Consider the following 20,491-nt stretch of genomic DNA (forward strand, 5'->3'; position numbering starts at 1 on the left):
GTTCTTTATCAATTTAATCTAATAAAACTGTTAAGAATAATAGAAACACTGCATTCTATGATGTGTATTTGTTTGGTGCTGCCAACTGGTGGTCGAGTGTAGAACTTATCAAGGTTGGTGAGTAGTATGTGTGGTACATCACGGATTATTCTGTGTTAGCAGTCTCAACTGCATGGACGTTGATTTTTCCTCGTTCGTTTTCTCTGTCTCTAATATTCTTGTACGATAAACACAATATATGCTAGTGCTTGAAATTGATACTTTGACTATTTCTTCAAATAACATTAACAGGTTATGGGCACCAGAGCACGTTGTGCGTACAATTTTGAAGTTTGTTTCGGTGTGAGTGCACACGTAAAATTGGCTGCATCCAGTGAATACAAAGTATCCATCGACAAACTTGAAGGTCCTGATGATTGGGCAAAATGGAAGTGGCATATGAACATGGTGTTGGTTGCATATGGACTTGAAACAATTGTGAATGGTTCGCGAAAATTTGTTGAATTACCGGTAGAACCAACGAGCGAACAGAAGGCAGCATTCGCGGAATGGCAAAAAGACGATGCAAAAGCAGCAAGTGTAATAGCTGGTGCATTAAGAAAACCGATTGAAGAACTCGTGTTGACGTGTAATCATGCAAAAGAACTATGGGATAATTTGTGTGCCAGGTTTGAGCACAGCAGTTCAGAACGCCTGAATATGCTCATAGAGACTTTTCCCGAATCCAGCTTATGAAAAAGAAGACATTAGTGCACATGTGGCCAAGTTGCAAAAACTATTTGTGGACTTAAATGATGAAATAAAGAAACACGAAGAAAATACATTATCTGAAAGTATGTTGAATGGTCGAATTTTGTCAACTTTAGGTAAGGAATATGATCATTTCAAGGATCTGTGGGACACAATTCCAGCAGAAAACCAAACTTTGAACTTACGTATTCACAAGTTATGTGCAATTGAACTGCGTGACATTCAAAATGAAAAGACTACGTCTGAAGCTACAACACTTTATGCACATGGTGAAAGTAAAAGTAAAACCAAAGCGTGTGAATATAAATAGGACTGTTCCAGGAAACTTGGAAAAAGTAGTGTTGATCGTGCTAAGAAAAATTATCCCTGTAATAAATGCAAGCAGGTTTGTCATTGCGCAGCAGAATGTCCACAGAAAAGAACAGCCAGCAAAGGAAAACTAGCATTTAGTGGTGATGTATTTTTTCATGTATAATGGGGGCATCAGTTGGTAAAAACATTAGTGCAGATAGATGGTATTGTGATAGTGGTGCATCAAAACACAATACTCCAAACAAACAGTACTTTACTTCATTTACCAAATTTGCAGCTCCTGAAATAATTTTATTAGGAAAGCAAAATATAATGATGCAGGCACATGGACAAGGTACAATTAAGATTCAGGTTCGTCTTGATGGTGCTTGTCATGATGCTGAAATGAGAAATGTGCTCTATGTACCTGATGCAAGTGCACATTTATTTTCAGTAAAAGCAGCTACACAGAATGGGTATAGCATTACAATGAAGAATAGGGGTATTGGGGTGTAAGGGGTGACCTTCCGCGTAGTACACCCAAATGTCAACCTCACTTCCACATTAGTACACCCTGGACTGAAGACTAACGAGGCTCTGGCGACTGGTCCCATGGCCAGTATAATTTTGTTTGTATTGTCATATTGTCCTTGTGTGCTGAGTGCCCCTTTACAGCCTCATCTTTTAACAGAAGTCAGAACATTTTAAGATTTTTAATTATGCAACGTTAGAGTTGTTCTTTGTAATGTTAAGGGACTGGCCCCCCGTATAATGTGACGGAAGCAAAATAGCCTAAGTGCTGACGCTCCCACAATTTTAAAATCAAAATTAAAAAATCAAATCAGAATAGGGGTATTACCATTCGTACTTCAAAAACTGATAATGTAGTTATGAATGGGTTTGTCAGTAATGGACTGTATGCTTTAAACATGCATGTTGTGAAGCCTAAGCATGCTGTACAAGAAATTTGATTACTACTAGTGATACATTGCAGTTATATCATGAACGTTTTGCTCATCAAAATAAACAGCATGTGAAACAAGTGTTTAAACAAATGAACATTGATGTAAAAGATGCAGATGAACAGTTTTGTGATGGGTGTCCTTTAGGGAAAATGCATAGGTTACCATTTAAGAAATGTTTGAATTAACCTAAAGAAATTGGTGAAGTAATTCATGTTGATGTGAATGGACCCATGAGTGTTACATCTCTAGGAGGTGCTCGTTATTATGTTTGCTTAAAGGATGACTACAGTAAATTTCGCGGAATGTTTTTCTTAAAACATAAGGATGAAGTTTCAGCAGTTGTTGAAACTTTTTTGAATGAAGCAAACACTAATGGTCATGTGATAAAAACTTTCTGGTGTGATGGTGGAAAAGAATTTGATAACAAGAAAATTGCAGAATTGTTAGCCAGTCGTGGTATTGCGTACTGTATTACTCCTCCATATACTCCTGAGGAAAATGGTGCTGCTAAACGAGAAAACCTCACTATTGTTGAGGCAGCTCGTTCAATGCTAAATCCCACAAAACTACAAAAGGCTTTATGGGCTGAAGCTTGTAATACTGCAGTGTATATCTTGAATCGTACAGGAAAATCGCCAGTTTATGGTAAGGCACCTTACGAACTGTGGTATAGACGAGAAGTTGGTAAGCTTGAGCATTTACGTATTTTTGGAACACAGTGTTATGTTCATGTGAACAAGAATTTCCGTTCCAAATTTGACAATAAGGATATTTTTGGGTTTCTTGCTGGTTATGTTAATGACAAGGATGGTTATCGGGTTTGGATTCCTTCGCAAAGGAAAGTAGTACTTAGTGATGATGTAAAATTCAAGGGTGAAATTACCTGTAAATTGCACCATGATTCTACCGTATCAGAAGATGATAAGGAACTTCAAAATTCTAACAAGAACATTAATGTTACTGTGACTGAATGTATGGAAGGAAAGAAGGATGTACAATTTGACACCCAGATCTTCAGAAGAAGAATATACTATATTGACATCCTAAGGAAGTGCAGTTCAACCAGTACACACTGATGAGAGAAGAAGTGAACGCAGTAAAGAGAAACCAGCTTGGATGGAAGGTGATGAATTTGTATGTATGACTGATGCGAAAAATGACAGTGGTACAGACGCAAATTAATATTCCGAAGCTGTTGAATCAAACAATCCCAAGAAATGGATGGAACCTGTGCATGAAGAATTAGATTCATTGAAAGAAAATGAAACTTGGGATTTTGTTGATCCTCCTTCTAATGTTCAAGTACTGAAAATTCGTTGGGTTTTTCGTTTTAAGATTTCAAGTGAAGGTTCTCCTCGTTTCAAAGCTAGATTAGTGGCTAAAGGTTTTGTACAGAAACAAGGAATTGACTACAGTGAAACTTTCAGTTCTGTAGCTCGCTATGATACCATTCGAATGATGTTAGCTTTGGCTGCTTCAGAACAAATGAAATTAAAACAGTTTGATGTAAAGACTGCATTTTTAAATGGTATACTTGAAAAAAATTTGTATATGGAACAACCAGAAGGATTTGATGATGTAAGTGGGCGTGTTTGTTGTTTAAAACGAATTTTGTATGGCTTAAAACAAGCTCCACGTTGTTGGAATACGAGATTCATGCAATTTATGAAGAAAACTGGTCTCAAAAAGAGTTCAGCTTCTCCATGTCTGGTTGTTGGAAGCAATGAAAATGAAGTTGAAACTTTCATAAATGAATTGCAACGAGAATTTAAGATATCCGTAGGATCACTGGAAAATTTCTTGGGAATGAGAATACAATTCAATAAAAATGGCTCAATTACCTTAAACCAGGAGGCTTACACAAAAAGGATTCTGGCGGAATTCCAGATGGCTGAGTCTAATGCTGTGTCAACTCCAGTAGGCCGTGAATAAGTAGAAAATACTGAAGATGTTACCAGGAAAGTTCCACATCGTGAAGCAGTATAATGCCTTACTTATTTAGCTGCTGCAACTCGTCCTGATATTGCATTAGCAGTGAATTAGGCAGGAAGAGTACTGGAAAAGCCTTCTTCTTGGGATTGGAGCAATGTGAAGCGTATTTTCAGATATTCGAAAGGAACAGTCGATTTTAGCATAACATACAAAAAAGGAAATTCACAACTGAAGGTCTTCAGTGATGCCGATTTCGCCGGTGACAAGAGGACAAGACGCTCAACAACAGGTATTGTTGCTACATTTGCTGGTGGAGCAGTTTCTTGGACAAGTCAATTGCAGAAGGTGGTGGCACTTTCTACAACTGAAGCTGAAATAGTTGCTGCAAGTGAAGGAGCAAATTAATTGGTGTGGTTGAAGCAACTTTTGTTAGAACTGTCACAGCTTTCGGAGTTGGATCCTCCACCAACCCTCTATGTTGATAATGCCAGTGCAGTGAAGTTAGCTAAAAATCCAGAATATCATAATAGGTCAAAACACATAGAAGTCAGACATTTTTATGTACGGGAAAGGGTGTTAAATTGCGACATTAAGCTAGAGCATATCAGTGGAAAAGAACAGTTAGCTGACCTGCTAACAAAACCATTAGAATGTGTTCGCTTTAATATGTTGAGAAAGGCAATTGGTGTATGTAACAGATTATTTTTTTTGTGTGTTTCATTTGTCAATGCAGTGTTTGAAGGAAGTGTTAAGAATAATAGAAACACTGCATTCTATGATGTGTATTTGTTTGGTTCTGCCAACTGGTGGCTGAGTGTAGAACTTATCAATGTTGGTGAGTAGTATGAGTGGTAAACCACAGAGTATTCTTTCTGTGTTATCAGTCTCAACTGCATGGACGTAGATTTTTCCTCGTTCGTTTTCTCTGTAATATTCTTGTACGCTAAACACAATATATGGTAGTGCTTGAAATTGATACTTTCACTATTTCTTCAAATAACTTTAACAAAAACAAACAACGTGAATACAAGGTCATTTTGACACACATTTGGGAAGAACTGTGTAGACAGACAACCAGCTCCCGAAAGTTGCCAATCGACGTGTATCATTACCTTCAGTTCTGGAGTTGTGCGTTCAGGAAGGTTTGCTGGTGGCTCCTCAAGCTTCTAGTCATGAATGACTCCCAGTGGCAGCATTGCCAACTTATTTTTGGCTGGTCAAAATCTTTTCCTACTCTTATATCTGCTGCTGGGTGTACATACATTTAAAAGTTACACTTTATATATGTCTGTTTCCATGTACGTTTTGGGGAGTGGGAGAAAGTGTGCACGTGTAAGATGTTGTTCTACTTGTGATTTTCCTTGAATACATTAATAAAAGTGTAAAATATAGTCTGCATTAATTTAACCAAAACAACATGGACCAGGTTCTATTGCATGTCGAGAACATGTGACATTGCGTCCCAAATGTTCATGTTCTTAATCTCTTTGTCATCACTGTTCAGTCTACTGAGGATGGTATACAAGCCGCATAATAGCAACGTTAGTTAGATTGTCCATACGCAATGCACTTTTAGGTCAGACCTCGAGCTTACTCTATCGCTCATTCAAGACGGTACGTATGTATATATACACTTTTGTGTATGTGGGGTGTGTGTGTGTGTGTGTGTGGTTGGAGACATGAGTTTTAAAGTTGCTTCTTACGATTTACTCAGCTATTCGAACCAGAAACCTAGGACTAAAATATCACATTCTTATCCGAGTAATAACATTCTGTTGTCGTCATGAGCTGATAGTGAAGTCACACACATTCCAATGAGAAGACAAGATAGGAATGGAGAATTAAATACATGCAATCTGCCTGCAATTTCCAAATACACAATCTCATATTTTGCTTCATTTTATCTAGCGTAAATTTGGTGACCCAAATAAAGGAATTAAACATAACAAATGACATTCCGTCGTACATGCATGCTACAGATGAAGAGAATGACAGATCTTCAAAGTCTACTCCAATAAATATAAGATTGAATTGAACGATTTACAATTTCTCTAAATCGCAAAATGATTTTTATGAAGACCAATTGAACAATTTTCTGAAAAAAATTATTTTCGTCTCTGCTCTCTCTTCTGACTTCTTTTCTGCTTTCTCTTCTCGTTTCTCTTCTGGTTCCTTTTTAAGAAATAAATAATCCATGAATTCATTTACTTCATATGTTGTTGATGTCGCTTGAAACACCTTTTGTATTTCCTCCTCCATTTTCCTCTTTACCCATTCTAAAGCACAAATACCATCTATTTTCCAATGACATAGCATGGTTTCATGATCATGGTTCTCCTTGAAGTAATCTAGGCAGTTACGTTCGAAGTTGTCAAACCACATAATGGAAGCCAAGAGATTATTTCCATGAGCCATGATTCTCTCAAACAAGAAGTCGAAAAATGCTCCTTTCTCGCCACATTCAGACGAGTTCACTAACTGTGCCTCAAAAATTTGTGCATGCTCACTTATGATTTCCGCAACAATCAATTTTATTGCTTCACAATGACTAAACCGAGCAGCCAAATGCAGAGGTGTACTTCCATTAGAGTCCTGTTGGCACAGGTAGAATGCGACGTTACCTTTGTTCTCTCTGATGAAGTCAATGTAAAAACTCAACAGGCTACAATTGCAGGCTGCGAGATGAAGGAGTGACTCCTCTTGAACATTCTCTGGGAAGAGAACTGACAAAAAATCTGTTCCCTCTTCCTGTAGCCTGCTAAAGATACGTCTCACTGCTTCATCTAAATGGTATGTTGCTGCAAAATGCACCAACGTCTCATGTAAATCAAAAGTTTGTAGGATGAAAGAAAGAAAATCTTTGGTTATCTCAGATATTTTATCAAATGCTATGTCCATTAAATCGTCGTACTGTGAGAAGAGAGCTAAAAGTACTACCTTCACGAGTGAATCTTTCCTCTCATTCATAGAATCTACCATTGCAGAAAATACAGATTTGATATGTTCTTGATTGCCCCCAGAAAGCATTTCCTTAAAGAAAATAAAATCTCTTTTCCTAAATACAAACTCCATTATTAATTGCAAACAGGCTACTTGACTCTGTGCTATGGACGTAGTTTGCTTCCAATTAGGACGGAAAGCAACCCGAACTAGAACATTAGGACGATCAGCGGTTTTTAGGATAAACCTGATCGTGTCAACATCGCCATTATCTACAATGATTGGAAGTAAATTGTTTAGGTGTTCTTGCGCATCTGTGCGGCTATCTGTCAAATTTATATTATATTCTTTAGCTCTCCCTTTCTTATAGAGGCACGAAAGAAACCAGTAATCTTTATCATGGACTTTCAGAGCTTGTTCACATGGTGTAAGCTTTGCCATATTATCTTTAGACTGTATATCACATCCTCGGCTGATAAGAAGCTCAAATGCCTCCTCGCACTTGTAGGTTGCTGCTAAGTGACAAGGAGTTCTTCCAAGAGCATCTCTTTTGTTAATTTCTGCTCCATTCTCTAGTTCCTCTCCAAGGGCATATACGTCATTTGTAAGAGCAGCAATGTGGATTCCGCTCTTAGCTAATGCACTGTCTACAAACAGTCTTATTACTTGGTATTCTTCTTCATAAAATTTGCTCTTAAGCAGTTTCTTAAATTTCTTGCAGGGTCTTCCGTTTGATATTAGCTGTACTAAGTGTAAAGCAAAGAAATACTCTGCAAAACTCCTGTGGATGAAGGATAAGTTTGCCCCCTCGGATTTATGTAAAATTCCGATCCTAAGAATGCCCTGCTCTTGGAGCAAGCGCGATTTGCTTAATACTCTCAAGCAGCAGTCACAACGGAGTGAAGTGTATCGGAGTAACGTGTCAAGGGCTTTCTCTGTGCACACGCTTCTGTGCTCCTCGGAAACTATCTCAATCAGGTTCTTCTGAAACCATGGGACACTGTTAACGTCACTCTTGATGAATTTGTCGCATTTTATATTTTCAAACTTACTGTAAAGTAAAAGTAGGTTAATGAATGGAAATTTCACAGAAGCATTTGCTGTGTCTAGGTTTTTGCAATATATCTTGCAACTTTCCTCAAACACTTCAGCGAGCAATGTCACTTGCATAGGAATCCCAATGAGGTTCCTCATTCGTTCGCCGATCTTCTTAGAGAAATCACATACCAGTTCTTGAGCGTACACATGAACACGTTCTGACATTTCCTCATCGGAAGAAACATTCAGGTTCTTGATCCAAATCTCTGCCAGGAGTTTATCCTGTTGTGTTTCAGACAATGGCTGCAAGCGATAAGCAAAGGTTGAAGTCGCATCCTCCAACACCTCCTTGAAATGGAGTCCAGTGGTTATTATTACCTGTCCACGTGAGTGCTCCTTCAACTTCCGAAGAATTAGCAGGACTTGCCCCCTTAAGTCTGGCGAACCAATCTCGTCGAATCCATCCAAGAGGAGAATGAACTTCCCCGTTTCTTCAAGACTGTGTTGGAATAGCAACTTTGAAAAGGAGGACTCGTCACCCAAGAAAATTTCGCTCATGCTCCTGGACATGTTGGAAATATTGTCTTCTGAATTCAGTGAGAGCAGCTTGCAAGCAACATCTTTCAAACGTACGAAGACAACCCATCGGTCTTTATGCAACTTATTTACTTCCTCAGCTATGTGGAGCAGCTGAGTAGTCTTCCCCATTCCAGGCTCTGCTGCTATTACAGCAATTGGACTCTCTTCAATTTCCTTAATGTACCATTTATCACTCTTGTCTATATACGTTCTCAATGTACGCAGAGAACAGTGAGACTCAATCGGTGTCAAACGTAAACCCCAAAAACCGAAATAACTTTCAATTACGTGGATATTTTCCCCTGGATTCGTTAGACGTAATTTATTAAATGTTTCACACACTTCCTCAGGAGTCACAATGAAAATATTATTTTTCCCTTTATATTTATCAAATAAGGACTGGTGGTTATTGTCTTCAGATGTAATCACAACATATTCATCCTCATGTAAGTTATCTAAACATTCCTCACGCAAGAAACATTCAAGGTACAATATCCTTGGAACAAACAAACTCATACTGGCCTCTGTGCAGGGTTCATGCTTACCTACAACTACCTCTGGCTCTGATAATAACAGCTCAATATGATGTGATCTTAACGCTGGAAAATTGTTCTCGCCGCAGATTTCCTTAAATGTAATTGAATTTCCTTGGAACGTTACCCTCGTTTGCATTAATAAATGCTGCGTTTCACTGGAGAGACTTGCAAAAGTGTAAGTTCCATCTTCCCAAGGAACTACATTGTTTTCTTCCATAATTTCTTGCATGCTCTCATTTCTTTGAACAACAATTAACTTTGAAACATGGCTAACACTAGGAGTTAGCATCCTTCTTACAAATGACTCCAAGGCTTGTTTTTCCTCAACTACATTGTCTCCTTCTTCAACTACAACAACTATTATTGTGGGTCCATTCAGTGGAAGTGAAGAGAGAAAAATATTTTTCACCTTCATGAAATCCTGGAGCTGCAAGAGAAACAACTCTTTGGAACCCTTTGGATATGTGAGGTATTTTGTACAACAAAGCTTTAGGGAACACGGAACCGTGTGAAATGCACTTTCACTGTTTTCAAAAAGTTTATCGAGATCATCGTAGTCTGAGAATGTAACATTAGCCAAGGCTAGTTTGTCTTTTGAAGTGTCCGAAAACATTTTTAATATAATCTTAGCAACATCAATTTCTGTAAAATATATAGCTTTCGTCTTATCTTCCTTAAACCATTTGTCCAGGCCAGTACACAGATTGTTCTTTAACTTTCTTGGTTCGATTCCTGTATTTGCTTCCTTCAATTTCTCCTCCAAAAGGTTGTCAATCTCGGTGTCTGTTGGCTGTCCTACAGAGAACCACAAATTACCCAGAAAGGAATCTACTTCTGCCTCTGCAGCTACTTCTTCTTCTACTGCTTCCTTCAAGTGATTTCTGATGTAGTCATTTGGTTGCAACTGAAACAATGAGCCCTCACTCTTATCCAGGAAGCTATATTCGTCTGTTACCCTTTTGAACATCAAAACATGATTCATATATGTCATCTTACAAGTATTGTCGTCGCTGTGATTGGTGTCGAAGTGAAGCATTGCTGGTGTGTATATGATAAATTTCTCCACATCTGCTCCTTTAGAATCTTGGTTTTCCCTAATCTTCAAGAAGGACTGGAAATACTTGATCAGTGAGAAATCTCCCTTCTCCGAGAAGAGGAGATTTTGAAATAATATTTTGGATCCTACTCCCTCGTGTTTAGCTTGGACACAACACATAATGCTTTGTGATTCTTCAAAAAGTTTAAAGACGACGTCGTCAAACTTCCCTGCAGATTTATCTTCAACCGAAAGATTGTATCGAACGTTCTGTCTCTTCATGGCTGAGGCCACGAACAATGCTGCTATCTTTACTTGATATCCTCCGCCTTTCTGAGCCCTGGGAAGTCCAATCAGCTTATTGAAACCATCTCTTCTCTTTTTGAGCCACGTCTGATCACCACTCTTATTGTCGTCCATTGTTTTCTATCTAAGAGGACATCCAAATATTTCAAATCCAATTTTGATGAGATTCTATGCGTCTTCTTTCTCCTGTCCTTTGTCCTGAAAAAATAAAACAATATTTTGAGAAATCAATAAGGAATCATTGTGATGTATATTAAGTAACTCTCAGTAGAAGCCACTTTTCAAGTTGGTCTGTTTCCTGTAGCGCACAACAAAATCGAGGATCTCAGATTCCAAACCTCAGTAAGGCTTGGCTCAATCTGTTTCCTTAATTCACCATTCATCTTCATCGATGCGATTCGCACGGATTTTGGAAAAGCTACAAATAATAACTTTTATATTGGATGATGTTTTACAAGGTATGTGGTATAAAATTATTTTAATAGACATCCCTATACCAACGGAAGATAAAAATAACAATACACAAGATAATTGTTATGCTAAGGTAGAATAGATCTTAAATAAATTTTCCCAGCATGGTGTGAAACTTTTGTTAGGTGACTGTAATTGGTGAAGATGAGACATTTAAACACACTATTGGTAATGAAAGCCTTCATAAATTAAGTAATGATAATGCTATAAGATTAATTAATTTCTCAAGGTCAAAGAATTTAAATGTGTAAAGAACCAATTTTAAACATAAATATATCCATAAATATCCGTGGTCTTCTCCAGTTGGAGAACTCATAATCATAAAGATCGTATTCTAATTGCTAAATGAAGGCATACTAGTCCATTGAACGTTCGATCACATAGAGGTGCTGACTGGTACACGGACCATTACTTAGTAATTGCTAAATTAAGAGCAAGACACTTAGTTGTAAATCATAGCGATTAAAATCTAAAAGTTCTATAATTTAATACAGGAAAATTTTTTGATGAATGAATTAGGGAAGATTATAAAATGAAACTTTGAAAGAGTTTTGATATTTTGCAGATATTTTAAATGATGATGAAAATATAAATGAAGCAGATGCAAATGAGAATTGAGAGCATACACGTAATGCAATAGACTCAGCAGCTATAGGAAGTACCAAGACAAAGTGAGGAATGGTTTGATAATGATTGTTTGTAATCTAATAGAAATTAGAAATAAGGCTAGAATTAAGTGGTTTAAAAACTCTAATGATACAAGTTTAAACAATTATAATGGAATAGAAAGAGAAGTTAACCACACATCTAGAAGTAAAAAAAAATATTACTTGAAATGCAAAATTAACGAAATTGAAACAAATTGAAAAAAATCGGAGATTTATGTGAAGGAGAAAATGAATTTAGTATGGGCTGACAACCTACAGTAAATTTAATAAAACATAAAAACGGTTAACTTTTTGACTGATCTAAGCTAAATTTTAAATACATGGAGGAACTACTTTAGTGAACTTTCAGAAGATCACGTAGGAGATAAATCAGAAGTAAATGAAGTACACACAGTAGATCCTATTGTTCCAGATCTTGACTTCACAGAAATAAAAAATGTTATTAAAAGGGGAAAGAGTATCAAAACATCTGGCATTGATTTAATACCAGCTGAGTTAATTAAATATGGTGGAAATTCGTTAATATGTCCAATTCATAAATTATTTGTCTAATATGGAATAAGGAAAAAAATCCTCAACAGTAAGAAAATCCATCCTTTGTTCTTATGTTTCAAAAAGGTGATAAAACGAAATGCAATAATCATCGTGGAATATCTCTCCTCTCAACATCACTTAAAATATCATCTACCATTATTTTATTTATTTAGACCAAACCCCTATGATAATGAAATTATAGGTGATTGTAAATGTGGATTTAAACGTAACCGATCAAATATACTAGATCAAATTTTTCGCATCGGACAGAGACTTGAGAAAAAGTGGGAATATGATGAACATGTCCATCAGGTATTCATTGACTTTATACAATTCATGATGGGTTAAGACAGGTAGATGTATTACCTTAATTGTTCTTTAATTGTGCCTTAGAATATGCTGTTAGGAAGGTAGAAGAAACTATTGAAGGTCTAAAATTAAATGGTCTGACTCAGTTCTTAGCATATGCAGATGATATAGACTTGTTATGGGATTATATAAATACAATTAAGAATAATGGTAAAATATTTTCCAAAGCAGCTAAACAGACAGTCTTAGACGTTAGCAAAGATAAAATTAAATATATGCTTACAGGATGAAACCAAGTAAGGTAGTAATCTAAATCTAAATATTGATGACAACCCATTTGAATGAGTTTCCAATTCAAGTACTTAGGAGTGATACTAACAATTGAAAATTATATTAAAGAGGAAATAAAAAGCAGGCTTTATTCAGGAAATGCTTGTTACTTTTCTCGTCATAAACTTTTATCTTATCATATAATATTTAAGAAATTAAAAGCTAAAATATACAAAACAGTAGTTTGCCTGTAGTATTACACGGATGCCCATTGCATTAAAAGATGAATGTAAATTAAGAGTATTTGAAAATAAAATCTTTATTAAAAAAATATTTGGACCTAAAGGGTGAGTGCAGAAGGTTTCATAATTAAGAACTACATAATTTGCATTCATGTCCAGATAATATTAGAATAATTAAACCAAGACGACTTAGGTGGGAAGGACCATTTGGCACGAATGGGAGTGGAAAGAGTTTGCAGGATTCTTTTTGTGAAACCTGATGGTAAGAAACTAGTGGTATGGCCCAAGAGTAAGATGAAGGGAGAACGTTGGATTGGACCTAAAGGAAATCTGTAAGGATGGAAAAGATGGACTTGATGTTGTCCACCCAGGATAGGGACAGATTGAAGACTTCGTGTTCCTGCGGCCATACACTTCGGGTTTAAGGATAGAGTTAGTTAGTTAGTTGGTTAAAATAACTAAATACAGACGGGCTGTGAATGCATGTATTTGAAATTAGGAAAACTTTTAACAAAAAATGTAATCTCTGAGCTAGATGTTGCACAATGTTCGAATAAATTGTAAGAATTTGCTTTTGAATTGCAAACCAGATTCCATTTATTGTTTGAAAACAACAACATTTTCCTGTTAATTTTAGTTCTTTTGTATGTACACTTCAATGATGAAAAGATTAGCATTGAAAAAATGACTAGTTTCATGGGTTTAAATCTTCCATAAAGCAACGATAGTACTTCCATTGGTTATTTGGCCTAGTCGTTGTCGCGCGTAAACTAGTGACATAGACAAGTCACAAGAAAATTAAAAAAGTTTCTAAAAATAGCGTTGGTCTACTTGATATAGCATCAAGTACCTCTCGCCTCGTAAATAAGAGGTTAGAGAGCACAGCTACATCAAAACCCGCAGGGTAGTGTGACAAACAATCACATGCTAAACAATAGAAAATCCATACAAAATACGTATAAATGTAGTTATTCTTAGTGATAATTTATAGATTATTTAAAAAATTTTCTTCCCATTATATTTGTGCATTACTCATACTGTTTATAACTTCAAAAGGTTGATGTTTCTTGTCTCAATTTCCTTAATATTATTCGGGCATGATAATTTTAAAGTCAACATATTATCTATTAAGTAATTTCAAACATTATTATTTCCCCTATCTGACAATAACCTCAGATTTAATCCAAGTTACTTACTTCCATGGAAATAATTAGTACACAATAATTGAAATGGAAATTAATAGACGGATTCCTTTGAACACTTGGAGTTGGTTATTACACTTAGTGCATTTCCAGCTCCAAATAGCCCTTGGGAATTCAAATATTTCTATAAATCGTAGTCGGAACGATATTACAATTACAGATTTGTACTTGATATGTGACCTTGAACGTAATGTATTGCCCAGGGCTGCTTTAGTTTTTATAACTCTTTGTAAACCACGCAATCTGAAATTCAATGGAGAATTAGATATTATAAATAAGTCTTATATGTATTCAATCTTTTCAATTTTGAAGTTACAAAATATTTTTAAAAATATGTTGAGTTTCTAGCCAATGATAAATTTTTGGATCTATCTTTGTTCCAATCTAACCCATTAACTGATAACAATTTATTGACCGAGTTAATATTTGTTTTAAGATTTCTAAGGTCGTCATTGGATACAATTTCTTTATATAATTATATATCATTGCCAAGCATTAAGTATTAATTACTATTCTTAATTCAGTTTCCTACGTCATTTATACAAGTAAAAAATAATGAGGGATCCAATGAATATCCCTGGGTAACAGCAGATTAGAAAATTCCTTCCTTAGAAAGTCTTCCATTAATCTGACAAATTGCCAATTTACGTTATCCTCAAGCAATTTACAGAATTGGGGGAAGTTAGGCTGTTCGAATGCTTGGTAAATCACTTCATGAAATTCTTTAGCAACATCAATTTGTGCAGCATATAGTTGATGGAGTGTATTAAAAATTTATGCATGTCTGTTCAGATATAATTTAACATTAACAAAACCTTGCTTATTATCTGCAAGAAGTTCCGATCACTTATATACGGGCAAATACAACAGAATGAAGCAAGCTGACTTTAGACAGGTCCCCGTGGCTTTTTCTCACAGGTTGCAATAATATTGAATGTGACGAAATGCTGAAAGTATAAAGGGTCTGTCCTGGATTTCTCGCCCTTGAATTCTCTATCGCCGCCCTTGACATTGGTTATTCTCATTGTTAATTTCCTCGTGTAAATATATAATGAAAAATGAAAAATTTCCACACGAGTGGATGGAGGTGTAGATGCACGTTTAGTGATTGATTTCAGTAAATTTCGTGCATTTTGTGTTTGTTACAATTGGACATATTACCAGAACAACGAAATTTGTAATTGTCATTACCTGGCATTATTGTATGAGTGGAAATCTGAAGCTATATCTGGCAACACCTGAAGAATTCAGTGGAACCAGTTTCACATTCAGAGAAACCGCAATCCCGTCCAGGAGTTCCTACGAAAGCGTCTTGGAACACGGTAACTTCAGGAATCCTAGAAAAACAGTATGATCTCTAATTACTAAATGTGGACAATCATGTCCTGTTCCACAAATATTACTTCGATTGCAATCAGGAGAGAAAAAATATTTGTTTGAATAAGTTGTTTCAATTTTATGTGACATCCAGTGACGGCATTGAGTAGTAGTATTTGTGGTATAACTAGGACGAGAAAAGAGGAGGTCTTGCTTGTACCAAAATTAGGCTAAGTTGCCTATAAAAAATTATGGCTTAAGTGTTCTTCTCTATCAAATTTAAGATTTTTGTACAAGAAAAGTTTTTGAGAAATGAGGATCCTCTCAAATTGATGTCGCTACACTTGAATTTGCCACCCACACTAATCCCACACCCACCCACACCCACCCACCTACACCCACACCCACCCACACCCACCCACACCCACACATAACCACACCCACCCACACCTACACACACCCACCCACACCTATATATATTTACTTCCGGTCCACTTCTGGTTTATTAAATTTAGAATATTAATATGTTAACTCAAATATTTTAATTGCACACCAGGCTCAACTTGTTTATCTAATACTAGACACAATATTATATGCAAAAGTATTCTAGAATTGCTCTGTGACTCTTTCATTTCTTACATCATAAACATATGATTTTTCACCTATAAGAATAACACTACATATGGTATCATCAGGGAGTGTTTCATGGAATTCACAGATAATTTTAATATTTGTCCTGTCATTAACCACAACTTGTTTTCTTTTTGAGGTGTTGATAACAAACATGGGTCTCTGTGCTTTGAATTCATCTGGTGAGTAATACATGTCAGTATTCCCAATTGTAACTCTTTTGAATGCTGTAAATGCCTCATATAATTTGAGGAAATCATCCTTGGACATGTTTAAATTATAACTTTCTCTAGGAAACACCTCATTTCTGCCATTTTTAAGATATATGTTTTTGATGTTGCAGTTATCAAATTTACTTGAATTTTTTTCTTGATTATTGTGTGTTCCAGTCTGAAACAGTACCACCACAAAATCTGGCATGTCATATTGTATACTGGAGAATGAGTTTGTAGCATCAAATTCATAATAGCTACCAGTGGCAGGCTTCTCTACACATTGATATGTATAAAATTGTAAAGGCACCTGTGGATTTTTTAGTATATCTGCTTTGTATTTAAGAGCATAACTGGCCTCATATTCAACTACTGGAATTCTTAGCTCCATAGTCTGAATAAGGCATTTGCCTTCATCAGGTAGGGTATTAGGCAGAGCTGCTCCAGTAGAGTTTAATGAACTGTACCTCATCAAAGCATTATTATCATTGGCAGCTCTTCTAAATGTAATTCTTAAACCACCCTTCCACATAATATCTTTGTAATCTGAGAAGAATCCAGGCAACAGGCGCATAGGAAACAGTACTGTGTGGTCCTTAGATAATATCTTATCACCAGCCTCAAATCAACCTATTTTGTAGTATGAGGCCTCGGTTTTAGATAATTTTAGTGTGGCCAAAGCAGTAGATGTAATACCAGGATAGTCTACTCTGTTTATAACAACACCATGTTTTCTAATCTCGATTTCAGAGAACAGATGTGGCACAAAATTGTCTACCAGTCTTATATTTGAGTTAGCCGGATAATCTGTACCATCGAGTTTTACAACATCAAATTTGATATATAGGTCTGCTCTGTGAGGGTGTATAAAGCCATCCCCTACATCAAGGTCAATCTCAATCTCTGTGTTGGCTTGATTTAAATTTGCAAAGGTCCTCCTGTTTGGGGGGAATGATTGTAGCTCATAACTCTCAATATTTTCCATTTTATTTATTTATTTACTTTATTTTATTTTTTATATTTGTATGTATTTTTATTTAAATATTAATTTCTATGATAGCAGTTGTTGTGGCTCCAGCAAAATCAACTAATTCTTCTTTATCATTAGTGACCATCAACTCAATGTAGTCGATTCTATTATGGCACACAGGAAAATATAATGTTGGCGGTGGAGTATAGATGATCGGTTCCATAAATTCAGAGTTAGGTTTGAATGTTGCAATAATGCCAGTTTGTTTGTGAGTGCCTATGCCATTTGATTTGGTGATCATACCCTCGGCCACATTACAGTGAATATTCAAAGTTTCTATGGCTAGGAATTTAGGTATATTAATAGCAGTGTGTTTAATAGCTGGTTCAAGTTTTGTGTTGTTTTCGAATCCTAATAACTCTCCTATAGTACCCAGATCTACTATTTCTGTAGCAGACACAATTTCTACTCTGTGAGTAACAGAATTTTGAGTTAATACTATACCTCTGGGTAATTGAGCATTTAGAGTAGACAGATTATACTGCCCTGGAGTGATGACAATATTTTGGTCACCAACTGCATTCTTGTTGTTGTGGTGTGTAATATTGGGGATCAAGTACATGCCATAAAATGCTCTGAGAGCTATTGTTTTGGGATATACTATATCATCATGTAATCTAAGTTTCAATATTGAATTTTGGCTGGTAAGATGGAATACCCCCATGATGTTTTAGATACCACAAGGCTTTTTGAAAATTTTCAATCGATGGTTTATTTATTTGAGACATATATCTAAGAACAGATAAACACAAATGTCCACAATTAACATCTTTGAAATTTTGAACACGGGTATTATTATAATAAAGATTAGTTGATTTTAGATATTTTACTAAATTCTCAGGTGGAACACCTCCAAATGAATCAAACACAAATGCCTCATCTTTTAAATATTTAAGATAACAGATCCAGTGAGTGCCCTGATTTTTGTACTTATCCAAATTAACTATGCCACACTCTTTTTTGAGTGGTTGTTCTGGTAAAGAATCAGACATGTATACTCCTATAAAATGTTTGATGTCCAGTGGTTTGATTAAAGCTTCAATATCTTGGTTGGTAAGCGGCTCTTGTTTTTTTTTAACTTATTCATAACTTTCTTAAAACCTTTGCCTTGTTTTTCCATAGCCAAATTATGGCGCTTTTGTTCATCTAATTCTGCCTTATTCTTCTTGGCATCTATTACTGTTTTTGCTATGGCAGCTGATCCCCCAGCCAAGCTACCCACGGCCCCCAATGCTGCTAAAATAGCTGGGATACTAAATATGAATCCACCTATATGTGAATTTTTTTTAGATTGCTGTAATTTTTTTAATTGTGGGGTACTAAGTAACAATTTTATACCATGTCCCTTGGCAAGACAAGAACTTTTTTTCTTGCGCTGCTTTTTGGTTAGAAGACTATCAATAGTTTTAAGAGATTTAAGACCTGCATAAGGTATCTGATACATAACACCCTTGGCCTTCATTTTTTTGGTTTATTATATACATATTCTGGGATTAACTAGTTCAATTAAATTATAGCTAATTTACTTAATTTATTACAACCCCCACCCCAATTTTTGTTTGGTGTTCATAGCTATGGTGGTCCCCAATGCAACTATTCTCTCACCCAAAGAAGCATCTTTGCTTACAAATCTACCAAATGCAGCCTCTTCTAATTTTTTGTCTGCCACATGTCGCTTGTCAAGGTCAGTATGTGTGTTGTATGCTATGTCATGGTCTCTGCAAGCAGCATCTAGGGGATTAACACCAGGGTCACCTCTGTTTAATCTATGGTCTAGTTTGGTGCCTGGACCACAATACTGATAGCCTGGTATGTGTAGCTCAAATGGCAACTTATTTATAATATCATTAACCAACCCCCCACCCTCAGAGATATTCCAAAATTTAGGTGGTAGAGTATTAATAATTTTTATAAGATATCCAATACCCTTAGTGTCATTGACTATAAAATTAGACAATTTGGTGCTTATCATATCCATAATTCCAACTTTTTCATTGTAAAAATTGTGGTTACCGGCATTTTCTTCCCCAGCTATGACTAGCAATCTATCTACAAGTTTCCTGACATCGTCAACCCAGACAAATTCTTTAGGCAAGGTGTTGTACTGTTTGATCCCACTACCTGTCTTGATCTGTGACCATATGGGTTTGATTAAATTGTTGTATTTTGCTCCACTGCTAGACTTGACTCTTTTTTGTGTGGGATCATTGTTCTGGTATAGAGCATCTGATTTTATTAATATTTCTTTGTAATGCTCATAGTCTTGATCTGTATAGCTGCCAGGTCTCTTCCTAGTCATCAGTTCCCACAATCCAGGTGTGCCAGGATACTTAACAAAACCACCTCTTTCTCCAAGATGAGATTCTGAATATACTATTAGATCATCTCCCATAAATGTTACCCTAAAATTGCCAATTCTATGTATGATGCTACCATCACGCTCTGTGTCAGCATATAAACCAAAAACCTTATCATTGTTGGGTTGGCCGCGGTGGCTCAGTCGGTAACGCGTCTGACTACCATGCTAAAGGTCCCGGGTTCGATCCCCGGCCGGTTCAAATCCGGGAACTTTTCTAACGGTGAAAGCGGCCCCGGCGCCCACCCAGCGTCGAATAACATGGGTACCTGGGGGAAACCCTGGGGGGTAAAGGCGGTCAGGGGCGTGATGCTGATCACATCACCCCCACTCACGACCGGATCAAGAAAGTGTGGGGCGTTACCCCCACACCCCCTATACGCCTTCATGGCGTGGTGCTATGCACAGGGGAGCACTTTACCTTTTTTATCTTTGTTGTCTTTAGGTGTGCTTAAATATTTTTGAGCAAGAAGACCCAATTCAATAGGATCCTGAGTAGCTTCAATTCTTCGAGGAGCAACAGGACTAGGTGTATGAATACTAGAAAGTGGGGTGATTTGATAATCTAATATGTTCCTAGCAGCTACCGGCACAAGCTCTGTGATTAAATTATGATTTTGCTCTGTAACACTTTTGATATTTTTACCTAGTTCACTAATAGCATCAATAATAGGCTGTTCTGTGCGCTTGTGTTGTTCATAAATACCTCGGTTCTCTGATTTCCATTCCTTAAATCTTTTTACAAGATAGTCTCTTAATTTAAGATCAACAATAATTGGTCTTTTCATGGTTATTTATATATGTTTCAATATCTAGAAAATTGTTTATTTTATTTCTATATTTAGCATTATTAGGTTTTCTTGTCATATCAATTGTG

General features: G+C 36.3%; 1 protein-coding gene across 2 annotated transcripts in view; it reads right to left on the bottom strand.

The window, feature by feature from the left end:
- Positions 1-1,854: 1,854 nt before the first annotated feature.
- Positions 1,855-20,491, bottom strand: part of LOC145999760 (uncharacterized) — a 143,009-nt gene continuing 124,372 nt past the window's right edge. The window contains exons 1-2 of one of the 2 annotated variants that reach the window (XM_083137051.1): positions 15,261-15,396; positions 1,855-10,571 (exon numbers count right to left, since the gene is read on the bottom strand). In XM_083137051.1, the coding sequence (XP_082993177.1) occupies positions 6,009-10,487 (4,479 nt within the window). In that variant the 5' untranslated portion in view covers positions 10,488-10,571; positions 15,261-15,396 and the 3' untranslated portion in view covers positions 1,855-6,008. Of the gene's footprint in view, positions 10,572-15,260; positions 15,397-20,491 lie in introns of those variants that run through there. The other variant, XM_083137052.1, reaches the window with a different exon arrangement.

Source organism: Lepisma saccharinum, chromosome 15, assembly GCF_977018435.1.
Source record: "Lepisma saccharinum chromosome 15, izLepSacc3.1, whole genome shotgun sequence".
Taxonomy (NCBI): Eukaryota; Metazoa; Arthropoda; class Insecta; order Zygentoma; family Lepismatidae; genus Lepisma; species Lepisma saccharinum.